Raw genomic sequence first — 13,124 nt, 5'->3', positions numbered from 1 at the left:
CAGCACTGTGTTCTGTGCACAGCCAGGCTTCCTGGTCCAAGCTAAATGTTCTATTGACAGCATAGCATTGAATTACCGGTACATGTACTGGTTGACTGATATAGTCAAAAGCCTGATAATTGTAAATGCAAAACATTGCAAAACTTGCACCACAATCTTTGTATTTCTATGCAGGAGCTTACTTTAAAAAGAAAAGGCCACTGTTTCTGTGTCTTAAAACGGGGGGGGGGGGGGTTGGTATTCATTTTCCTCCAGAACCAATTTAGAAATTCCATGTTTAAAAGAGGTAAGCAGTGAGCAGTATCAGGGAAGGAAGAAGGGAGGAAGGTGCTGACAAAAAGAAAATTGATAGACATTTTTATATTTCAGATTTCCATTTTTACTCATATAAAAAAGGCGGAATATGAAGGAAATCCATCGATTTCTATCAGTCCTCAGTCTTATTTTCATGAATTCATATCTCTCATTTTAAAATTAATCCAGTTCTTGATATGAATTAAATGCACCAAATAGAGAAAAACTATACAAAAGGAATGAAAAATGTCACTGCTGGTTCCAATCTCTTTTCTGTATTCAAACAATTACCATGTATTATCAACCTCCCAACAGAAGAGCAAACTAATATGTGATATTGTTTTGCTATCCTATACCCAGGAGAAGTAAAAGTGAATACTGGGAGAAACACATAAAAGGTATTATTTTAAATATTATAATACATTTTAGATATCTTCTCTCTTTAATAAGAAAGCCTGTGGGGGAAATTTCCCAATATTTTGGGGAATTAAAACTAAAGAAAGGGGATTAAATACATACAGTTTGCTGAGAGTAAATCAATTAAATTATTTTTGTTTATTATGATTTTAAATGCTACTAAATGAAGGAATGTACAGGATATGCTTTATATCCCCTCTTTATTAGCACTGTAGGTATAATTTAAAAGTTTACAGTATTCTGCTGTTTCAGAAAATAAAAACTACCAAGCCATATCAGAGCAAAGGGCAATGAAGTTTACTCTATGTTCTATATACAGACCAGGCGCATTGCATATAACTGGATATGGAACAACTGATTGGTTCAAAATTGGGAAAGGAGTTTGGCAAGGCTGTATACTGTCCCCCTGCTTATTTAACTTATATGCAGAATTCATCATGCAAAAGGCTGGGCTGCATGAATCCCAAGCCGGAATTAAGATCGCCAGAAGAAATATCAACAACCTCAGATATGCAGATGACACAACCTTGATAGCAGAAAGTGAGGAGGAATTAAAGAACCTTTTAATGAGGGTGAAAGAGGAGAGCGCTAAAAATGGTCTGAAGCTCAACATCAAAAAAACGAAGATCATGGCCACTGGTCCCATCACCTCCTGGCAAATAGAAGGGGAAGAAATGGAGGCAGTGAGAGATTTTACTTTCTTGGGCTCCATGATCACTGCAGATGGTGACAGCAGTCACAAAATTAAAAGACGCCTGCTTCTTGGGAGAAAGGCGATGGCAAACCTAGACAGCATCTTAAAAAGCAGAGACATCACCTTGCCAACAAAGGCCCTGTCAGGGAACTGACATCGGAGCCAGAGGCGAAGGGAAGGCTCCCAAGTGATGCTGGAGAAGGACCCAGCAGGGAGAGAGGCAGCTCATCAGCTGGGGAAGGAAATCAGTGCAACACCAGGGATAAAGGGGGGCAGATGGGGGAATCGGCGAGAGGGCTCCAGGACTCCTCGCCGGACACCAGCGGGGAGAGCACGGGTCCTCTGCTACCCACACCCTCCCTGCGCAGAAGACTTCCGCGCAGGGAGGGTAGGAGGAGACTTGGCGTCAAACAGCTTTTATGCTGGAAAAGGTTTAAGAAACGCCCACTGACGGATTCTGCTAGCGACTGAAACAGCCATGAAGTGAAGGGCTGTCCAGACAGAAAGGTTTAACCAGGCAACCTAGCCAGGAGTGGCAGCAACTTACGCACGAGCAACTCCTATTATTATTATTATTACAGGCCCGTATAGTTAAAGCCATGGTTTTCCCAGTAGTGATGTATGGAAGTGAGAGCTGGACCATAAAGAAGGCTGATCGCCGAAGAATTGACGCTTTTGAATTATGGTGCTGGAGGAGACTCTTGAGAGTCCCATGGACTGCAAGAAGATCAAACGGATCCATTCTGAAGGAAATCAGCCCTGAGTGCTCACTGGAAGGACAGATTGTGAAGCTGAGGCTCCAATACTTTGGCCACCTCATGAGAAGAGAAGACTCCCTGGAAAAGACCCTGATGCTGGGAAAGATGGAGGGCACAAGGAGAAGGGGACGACAGAGGACGAGATGGTTGGACAGTGTTCTCAAAGCTACAAACATGAGTCTGACCAAACTGTGGAAGGCAGTGGAAGACAGGAGTGCCTGCTGTGCTCTGGTCCATGGGGTCATGAAAAGTCGGACACGACTAAACAAAAAAAAACCATATTTAAATAACTAGGTTTAAATGCATTTTCTTTCAAACTAAGACTTTCTCAATGTATTTTTCTTTAAAATGTTCTAATGTATTTTGGCAATTTTTAAAAGCTGAGATATATGGTGGCATATTCAGGCAGTGCAAAAGCAAGTGGATAACTAAGTGCTCTTGTGCATGTTAGTCTGGGACCTGTGGATAAGTTTATGGTGGAATTCACAAAGATGAAATTCCTCAAGTATCCCTAAGGTCAGTCAAGATAAGTTCACAAGCATAACACGAGAGAGAGAGAGAGAGAGAGAGCGCGCAAGAAATACACACACACACACACACACACACACAGAGAGAGAGAGAGAGAGAGAGAGAGAGAGAGAGAGAATATCTTATGGTTTACTCCAAGAATCTCATAATCACAGCAGTGTCTTTCTCAGCTTTCAGAGAGCCGAAGCCAATGTCAGCAGACAGAACTTTCACAATCTTTTTTTAAAAAATATCTTACGACTATCATTATGTCTTGTGCCAATTGATTTCACAGGTCAATTTTAGCATTCAGACTAACTTAATAAAATACTAGTTTATTCACAATTAACTCCAATATTTATTAAAAAAAGAGGAACGTATAAATAAATCCTCTTCAGATGTTCTTGGTTCTGGGTTAAGTAAATTTGTGTGTTGTGGTATATGGGCAGAAGGATGAGCATAATAGTTCCCCTCAATCACTGTTCTGATCACATTTAATGAGTTGGAATACAATCTTCTGAAATGGGAAGCCTTCAGCACTTTAAGAAAATGAAGTTTCTAAAATATGTGCAGTCCTCTATTACCTACTCCAGATGGTCATCGTCCAGTTTGTGTAGAGTAACAAGAACAACAATGAGGATTGGAAGTGGATCTAACACGTTCATCCATAAAGCGCTCCCTCACACATGATTACTTAACACAGAAACAGAGTACCTGCAGAGATATTCTGGTTACAATCTAGTGAAAAAGCTCCATGTCTTCAGTGATGGTTTGTTACTCTGACTTTGCATTATAATTTTCTTTTTCAAAATCATTGTACTAATATTCATCAGTTCAGAGAAACCACTATTATCGTCTTACTACGGTTTTTTTTGCGTTAAGCATAGTGTGTGTGTGTGTGTGTGTGTGTGTATTGTGACAAAGTGTTATTGAAAAACCTAAGTAATTCACTTAATCATGTTTTCACATTGGATAATTTTATCTCCTAAATTTTACAAGTGTTTGTGTAATCCCTATATTTGCATATTTATTGACATTTGCAAGATAGGAAAGAAGAAGTATGAACTGAGCAACCATGCTTACAAGTAAAATATCAGCTTTGGATATGAGCAGCCCAGATACCTTGTTTATTAGAACACCATCTCATATTACTCCCTTAGGAGTATTCTGTACTCTGTGTACACCAATTATCCGAAGTTTCAAGGGAAAGGAGAGTAAATAATAAATGATACTGTAAGGACATTGCTGTTGAGTTTACCATACTCTAGGGGAACGTAATATAAAAATTAAATCTCCTAATTCTGCCACTATAATAGGAAACATTAACATCAAATGTCACTTAACTGCATTTATGAAGGTTAGTTAATAAGCATCGTGGGTACCTTAAGACTGAATTTATTTAATTTTTGTGGAATCTTATTCAACCAGAGGATTATTAGCACAAGATACATTTTTCTTTCTACATAGGATGCTTCTAAAATATCCTCATCCAAATTTCTTCCTGCCGTTTGGAGTTCTGAAGCACCTGCTCTTGTTTGAGAACTGGAACCGATTAAATAGAAATCCTCCATTCACCCCCCACCTTCACAATTTTGTAAATTCAGACTGTACGTACACAGCTTGCCTCAGCTTTGAGTTATGCACTGGAAACAAACAAACGAACAAATGTAATGCTTCCATGATATCTAAAATAGACACTTCTTCCAACTACAATGATATCTTACACCCATTTCAAGCCCATATAGATTGGTCTCTGCAACAATGAATCAGCTTCGCTCCACAAAGCGGGATGAGAAGATTTCTCTTTATCCATTACTTTTCTGATCCTCTTGTTCACTCTGTGCTACATTCCATTCTTCCTGAATGGCAATTAAACCAGGAGAGTTTGTAAAATTAATTCTGCACAGAGTTCTTCAGCTTTCTCCCCTCTCCCAGAGACATATGTGCACATTGATAACGTACTGACAAAACACCTGGAGTATGGAAGATGCAATCTTGATGTAATCATAAACATAACTGCATCAAAATTAGTTTTGTTTGGCATTTACTGGTAGGCAGATTGGTTACACTACCCAAAATGGCAACTTTGTATTCCAGAACACCAGGTTGGTCTTTGGGTGGTGTTTTGTCAATGCACACATATGCTATTAGTAAAGCATTGAACAAAAGGAATCCATTTAATTGTGCATACAGTTCTATCAAGATCACTTTTTTTGCACGTTTTATCAATACAAACATTGTTAATATGAAGGATAATATGCAAAATTTGCACAATCAGTTTCCTTGGTTAATCAAAGGGGAAGGACATCTATATATGTTGAAAGTATGTTAGCAGCTTGAATGTACTTATTAAAAATTATTAGCTTATATTGACTTCATACTGTCGATACTACTAGGGTGAATAAGACACTCACATTATGAAAGATAGAGTTTATTTAGCGGAAAATCAATTTAGAGGCTGGCTGGCTGTATGCTTTAATTGAGATTCCTGCAGGGGAGGGGGTTGGACTAGATGTTCCGTGGGTCCCCTTCCAACTCTACAATTCTATGATTCCATCACTGGACTTTTCAGTTTTGCCTAACTATCATATCACATATTTGTTTGATACATTGTCAGGGAGACTTTTATTACCACTTCTATTGCACCATGTTTCCCAGGTCCCTGAGATGAGATTAAGCACGGCAGATAAAGATGGTACAAATCTATTTTTGTAGCTATTAAAAGCCCATTGGAATATCTAGAGCACAGAATGTCTTGATCAAAAGGAAGCTTTGGAAGCATTCATTGTGCTGCTGCTCATGGGGGTGGAAGGGGAAAATTTAGCTGTTCCCCATCTTGCTAATCCAGGAATCTAGACACAAATAGGAAGATTTAAAGGACAGGAAGCAGAATATAAAGGGCAATGCTAAATGGCTAGATTATGAAAGGTGCAAGGGACAAAAAAGTGAGTTTTGATTTCTTATTTTAAGGTAAAAGATACAGAGTATGAATGTTATACAGTGGTACCTCAGGTTACATATGCTTCAGGTTACAGACTCCGCTTACCCAGAAATAGTGCTTCAGGTTAAGAACTTTGCTTCAGGATGAGAACAGAAATCGTGCTCCAGCGGCGCAGCAGCAGCGGGAGGCCCCATTTGCTAAAGTGGTGCTTTAGGTTAAGAACAGCTTCAGGTTTATTTAGGAACGGACCTCCAGAATGAATTAAGTACTTAACCCGAGGTACCACGCGGGTGGCGCTGTGGGTAAAACCTCAGTGCCTAGGACTTGCTGATCGTATGGTCGGCGGTTCGAATCCCCGCGGCGGGGTGAGCTCCCGTCATTCGGTCCCAGATCCTGCCCACCTAGCAGTTCGAAAGTGCAAGTAGATAAATAGGTACCCCTTTATAGCGGGAAGGTAAACGGCGTTTCCGTGTGCTGTGCTGGTGCTGGCTCGCCAGCTGCAGCTTTGTGACGCTGGCCACGTGACCCGGAAGTGTCTTCGGCGGCGCCGGCTCATGGCCTATAGAGCAAGATGAGCACGCAACCCCAGAGTCGGACATGATTGGCCCATACGGGCAGGGGTACCTTTACCTTTACCTTACCACTGTACTAGGTTTCCTGTATGCCCATTTAGAAGCTAGACTTTGGTAGAAGAGTATAGAGTTCTATAACAAGCTCCAAAGAGACATTCATCTCACTCTTACTGTCATCACTCTGATTATGAAGCAAAGTATAGGGTAAAAGCCATGGCCAAAACTGGACAGATTTGAACTAGACAGGGATTGAAAATATTTGCATTTCAAATGGCAAATTTAAATGGCAGTGCTCTGGCGATTGTCTTGGTGTTTTAGAATTTTGATGGCTGCAGGACTGCACTTACCTTAAGACTACAAGGTGACTGAGGCTACTGCATGTATTCCAGTTAACAAATTTCAGGTCAGTCACAAACACACAACTCTGATTCATCTTGTCGTTTATCTGTCAGACTTTGAAACTGTGGGTGAATGTTGTGTTTAATAGTCTCTGTGTAGTTCTGCAGTACTTGTGATGCTTAACATGCTAACATTTATTAGCTGCCAACAACCTTTAATTATAATAGCCACTGAAATATCTCTCAATTAAGACACATCATTTAATAGCAGTTCAGAAAATGCTCCTGCCATAGAAAAAGGGGAAATTTAATTCTTGATCTACAGCTTTTCTGTTTCCTTTACAAAACTGTGTAAACTTCTGTGACATTTAATGCAGCACATTTAGGCAACATAATATGTAATAAATGGAAAGTGATCTTTTAAAGCTCTTACAAGTTAAATACAACTGTATCTAGCTGGAGTCATATTGTTACAAGTCATCACACTTTATCTTTCCCATTTACAGTTATGACTACTGTTTCTTTAGTGAGAAAGCAATATTCCTCTGCCCTAATAGTGTAATTTATTATCAGCCAAGAAGATTTCAAGGCAATCTGAATTTTATTACGCTTTCAATATATTTACATTAAAGATGCCTTGATAGTATATTGCTGCAGACAAGTAGCAACGTATTATCATCAGGGGGAGGGGGTATAATTTCCCTTCAGCAAAGATATGTTAGTGTTCCATACATAATACTGAATTTAGCTATATACCTAAGAACATTATGTCAAAACCATTCTATCTAAAGGTGTCTTAGAAGAAAGTGAAGGTGCACAAAATTCAACATTTCAGCTAGATAAATTGAAAATAAATGTAAATGCTGAAGGATCATTGCTGACCCATTAATATAAAAGGACATTTATAGCAATCCCTTCTTCTTCTTTTAATCTGGCTGTCATAGAGATGCATGAAAATGAATTTAATACAACTAGGACTTCCTTGATCATTTTACTCAGGCTGCGTGCCCTGTAATTATATGAAACATTTCTCTCCTAAAGACTACCAGATGTGCACTTGATTTATTGTTGCACTCCTTCATAGAAATATAAGATGGCCATGCTGAATCACACACCAGATCCTTCCAGCCAAGTAGCCTATTTTCTGACAGTAATCCTCCTCTAGAAACATCAGAAGAATGGAATGTGGAAACCATTCCCCACAGCTTCTGACATTCAGAAGCATGCCAGCTCTAAATATGAAGAATTCTGTTTGCTGTAGAGGTTATTGTTGCAGGTTGAGGCTGCTACAACAGTTAGAGAATCAGTGGGATATGGGTTCGTATCTATACTCAGAGAGAACCTGAATGGGTGAACTTGAGGCAGTTACTATCTGGTAGTCCAGCAAACCTCACAATGATAAAATGGGTGGGAGATCACTCAGGTATGCCACCCAGAATTCCTTGGATAAAGGGTGGAATTAAAAATAAATAATTGATAGTTTAAAAAATGTTAATAGAAAAACAAATGTTTAAAGTTTATCTAAAGCGACTTTTATATCTTCTCCCAGCTGCTTGGGAAAGGACTGCAAGAATGTTTAAATAACTCAGGCACACAGGCAAGGTCCCATTCCATCAGTTTTTCTCATGGAATCGGCACTTCCAGTTCTATGAGAAAAGAACTATGTAATTAGTCCCTGCAGGAGCTGTTTGTGAATATATAGAATCCATGCAGCTGGAGAACATCTAAAGGGTACCTAAATTGTACATACATTTAGAAATCCAACAACAGTAGTAGGCTTAAGTACCAAAGTGAAGTAGCTTGTTGAACAAGTAGCATTTCAGTATTCACAAATGCTAACCAGCACAAATTGATAGAGGCCAATGAATGTTTCTCTTCCAGACTCGGCAAGAAAGAGTTCAAAGGAGTCAGATAAACCTGTACTTGGATGTTGCAGGTGACTGCTTGCAAAGGATTTATGACTATGTCTAAAAGACCCAAGGTTAAATGACCAGTTCTTTGATCTTTCTGAAAATGTGTGTATTTGTATTTTGGGGGGAAGGGAGGAGTGATCATACTTGTATCTACCACCCAAATAAACATACCATATTTTTTCGTCTATAAGATGCCCCCTATTTTTGGGGACTCAGATTTAAGAAAATAGGGGAGATGGCCCAGTGCATAAGACGCCCCCTAATTTTTGACAGTGTTTTTAAGGAAAAAAGCCTAGTCTAGTACATGGAAAAATACGGTATATAATGAATATCTTCTTGAAGATATAATATAATAATAATAATTTATTATTTATACCCCACCCATCTGGCTGAGTTTCCCCAGCCACATAGTTCAATGCATACAATCTGGGATTCAGAACAACAAAAACCACCATCACTGGATGTTTTTCATCTCCATGTTGAACAGCACAGAAGCAAGGACCAAGACCCTAAGGTTGTATGCTTCTCTTTCAACATCTGCCCATACACCACAGGTGTCTGTAGCAAGGGGGCCTTTGCACATCTCTTGCATGCATGAAGACTTCCTGTATACAGCTTCCTATATATGCGCAAAGGCTCCTTTGCTTCAGACAACCATGCCATGCACACATATGCCATACCAGGCACACCCAGGGTCATGAGTGGGGCTGCTCGGCTATTCAAGACAGGAGTGAATAACAACAGAACTGGGCCAAATAGACTGAATAAGCAGAGAATCAAATTCTAACTCATGCATGCCCTCGACAAAACACATTCTCCCCAGGCTTAAGTTGTGATGATAAAAAACCGGCATGGATCTATATTTCTTAAGTTACATAAATGATTTAAACATAATCATAAATTTGATACAATATACCATCACAATAAACTTTTCACATAAATCTCGACCAGGAATAAATCACAACTATTAATTCATTTAAAAAGAAAGAAAGATTGAATATATTGGGAGAACTCATTTTCCACATTTTTTAAAACAACAACAACACACAGATCACTTCACCGCTATATCAGTAGTTTATCTCACTGGATGTTACTGTTGTACAAACACCTGAGCAAACAAGATTTAGGACACCGAAGGAAAAGTAAAATTGGTGAAACTGCAGCAGCATAGTCAGCACAGGGTTTGAAGCAGTGCCAAAACAATTTGCCATAGCCCTTCCTCTCATTCTGCGCAGAACAATCCAAAATAACAGAGAGCAGAAAGGTTCAGAGAAAGGAGTTTATGCATATTTATTTTATTTTACAGTGGTGCCTCGCAAGACGAAATTAATCCGTTCCGCGAGTCTCTTCGTCTTGCGTTTTTTTCGTCTTGCGAAGCACGGCTATTAACGGCTTAGCGGCTTAGCGGCTATTAACGGCTTAGCGGCTTTAAGAAAAAGGAAACAAACTCGCAAGAACTCGCAAGACGTTTCGTCTTGCGAAGCAAGCCCATAGGGAAATTCGTCTTGTGGAACAACTCAAAAAACGGAAAACTCTTTCGTCTTGCGAGGCATTCGTCTTGCGAGGCATTCGTCTTGCGGGGCACCACTGTCCTTGCCTACTCCCTCCTTTTGTGTCTCCATTGTTCCAGTCTTTACCAGATAGCAAACTTGCAGTACTTCGCCAATTCCTGCCCTAAGCTCCTTATTTTGTTAATTGCTTAGTACCAACATAAATAAACAGTTAGCAATCTTCTGAAATAATAAAATAATTCTAGAAATAAGATTGTAATTACTATTTTAATTGACTACTATCTTGAAAGAGAGAGCTGAAGAAGGAAAGGTTTAAATAGTACTAGAACATTTTTAAAAGATGAAAATACTCCTATGATATATGTATGTCAGAACAAACAGCAGATCTTCATAGGATGAAAAATTTAACAGAAAGTTTTAAAGTCCTCCTCCATAGTCCCACAATGGGTTTTCTTGATGGAAGTCAAGTATTTAATATACACAAAATTATTTCATCAAGCTGTATGCAACACCAACATTTGAATACTCATACTTAATAGAAATATGGCCAGTATAAAATGCACCTGAATTATTTCTTCCACCCCAACTATATTCCTGAAAGTGAGTTGTTATGTTTGTGATTATGCATACATTGGTTAATACCTTTACTTAGAATATTGTTTTTAGTCACCAGAGATATGCTTCTCCATTCTGCAGTGTTTCCGATTATAGTTCTACAACAGCTTTCATACCTCAACGGCATTAATTTCAGGACACAAACTCACAAAGACCTTCTAGAACTCCCTTTACTTCACCTTAAAATGAGTGATCTACCTGCAACTCTTGTAAACAGATTCAAGCCCATTTCAGACTTTTAGAATGCTGCACAACCACACTAAGAAACCTAACAACTAGAAAAAAGCAACCATATCAGCAAAAATGGAAAACTAGCAAGAGATCCAAAATAAGACCTTTCCTCATTGTCAAAAATGTGTACTAAGAATCTCTGATTACCTGTAACTGTTAATTCTGTAGTTCTTCTGACAAAAAACATTCCATATTTTAATTCGCATGTGTAATTTCCAATGTCATCTTCTCTGACCTCCTGGATAACAAGAACGTCCTTCTTGAATACAATACTTGGCCTCCAGGTTGTGACTTGGCATTCCTGTGCAAAGATAATTACAGTGCCTCAGTGACTACAGTCCTTGTACTTAAATCTGAAAGACTGATTCATTTCCAAACTAGCAAGCTTTTAAAAAGGTGGCATACAACCAAAAAAAGTTCATTAGTTCTGTAAACTAGAAACTATTTTGGATCACTTTCAGAGCTTTTGAAAGCACTTGATTTCAGTTTTTCGCATAAACCTATGTGCCTAATGTGGCCAAGAAGGGCTTATTGTGCATGCTTTGTATTTGCCCAACAGCCAAGCTGAGATGGCTAATGGGTTGTAGGTACTGGGGGAAATTGCAATGTGGACTGTTAAGGAGCAAGGCTTCGCCTCTGTGGATGGACAGTCCTTTGCATTTCAGTTTTTGTGATTTATTTTTAAAGCATGAAAAAGTTGGACTTAAGTTGAATGCATTTTATATACATTTGTCCTGCAAAACAGTAGCAGCCAGTGAAGTGTAATAGGGTGGAGTGATGTTACCTGGCTTCCCAACATGGCGGACGGTGCTGGTAACCAAGAGGGGGAAGAGGAGCTCAGAGCAATTCAACATTCCTGCTGTTGCACCTGCAGTGCTCCAGTCTCCTCACTGCCTCTCCCTCCCAGCAACCTCCACATGGGTATGAGGTGCTCAAGTGGTGGGAGATATTCATAATTATTTATTATACTTCTCCTTGTATTCTGAACTGAGGGTGACTTTATTCTTTATTTGTCAAGTAAGATACCCGATGGTGATAATTAAGCAAAAATCACACGTTTGCTATCTAATTATGACAAATTTGTGACAGAGTTGTGAGATTTGCTGTGGCCAGAAAGCTGAAGAGAAATTTTATTGAGGTTAATATGGTGAACTGCAAGGATTTAATTTGATTTTTAAAAACATATTAGTTCCTTTGGCCTTTTGTATTTTAACATTTTAAAACTTCTGTATACTATTATTTTGGGCATATTTTAACATAAAGATATATTTTGCTTGATGTTGTTCTTTAATATTGTACTAGTGTGTTTGATATGACCATGATAGTCAAACAACAACAATAAATTACACCCCATAAACTAAACCTTCACATTGGGAACCCAGGCAAACAATGCTGCCCTATCCTGTGCTGCCCCGCCAGCTGCTATTTCTCCAAAATATGCAATTTTTATTGTGTTCTAATCCATTTCACCTTAAAATTCACATTTGTATTCATTTTCCCCATGAACTTGTATCTATTTTGTGAAACTGTGTTGAAGAATTCAGAAAAGTACGTAATCCGCCTGACATAAATCTGGGACAGATGAAGTAAATCAGCTTGCTTCAAAATGTGGGCAGAACTTTTTTGTGTCAATCTGTATTATCCACAAAAGTATCACATAGCCTCCTTTGGATTATATTAATGGGAGAAGACTAGTTTTAGATCAATATCATGCTGATTTGATGCAGGACCAAGTAATCTGATAACCATGGATTATACAATAATCCACCCACCCATCAATTCATTCATCCATCCATGGATTTTACAATCTATGGGTCACTTGTTCTAAGAAACAAAAGTGTTTTTTTAAGCAACACAGAACTTATATCAGGTTTATATCAGCTTTCTCTTTGGTGAAGTGATGCTAATTTGGGCTGATTATGTAATATCTGAAAGTGCCTTAGGAAACATCTTGAGGTACTTTATGATTTTTCAAACATGCTGAGCAACCATAATGCTAACTTATTTTCCATTAGATAGAAAAAGCTCAAATAACTCATCACCATGACAACAGTTTGGATACCAGTCAGAGATTTTACATCCCTGAAAAGGTTAGAAAGTTCCTTGTACATTAACATTACAGTTGGGACTTCTGTAATAAGAGTGAAAGGAATATGCTTTACAGTCAAGCAGACAGCAGTTAGCATTGACATCTTTTTTCCGACGGGGCTCCTGGGCTGTGTGACATGCAGAAATACTAATGGTAAAGATTTTCCCATGACTGCTTCTCTATTCCATCTGATGAGTTACTGCTAGATAGGCAGTTGTTAAGTACACAATTATTAAAAGCAACA

General features: G+C 38.7%; 1 protein-coding gene across 4 annotated transcripts in view; it reads right to left on the bottom strand.

Moving 5' to 3' along the window:
* Window positions 1-13,124, bottom strand: part of IL1RAPL1 (interleukin 1 receptor accessory protein like 1) — a 653,181-nt gene that overhangs the window by 256,871 nt on the left and 383,186 nt on the right. For all 4 annotated transcript variants that reach the window (XM_081197783.1, XM_081197780.1, XM_081197781.1 and 1 more), the window contains one exon: window positions 10,939-11,092. In XM_081197783.1, coding sequence (XP_081053909.1) covers window positions 10,939-11,092 — 154 coding nt within the window. The remainder of the gene's footprint in view (window positions 1-10,938; window positions 11,093-13,124) is intronic.

Source organism: Podarcis bocagei, assembly GCF_964188305.1.
Source record: "Podarcis bocagei genome assembly, chromosome: 6".
In the NCBI taxonomy this organism is placed as follows: Eukaryota; Metazoa; Chordata; class Lepidosauria; order Squamata; family Lacertidae; genus Podarcis; species Podarcis bocagei.
This window is presented reverse-complemented; position numbering and strand designations above follow the sequence as displayed.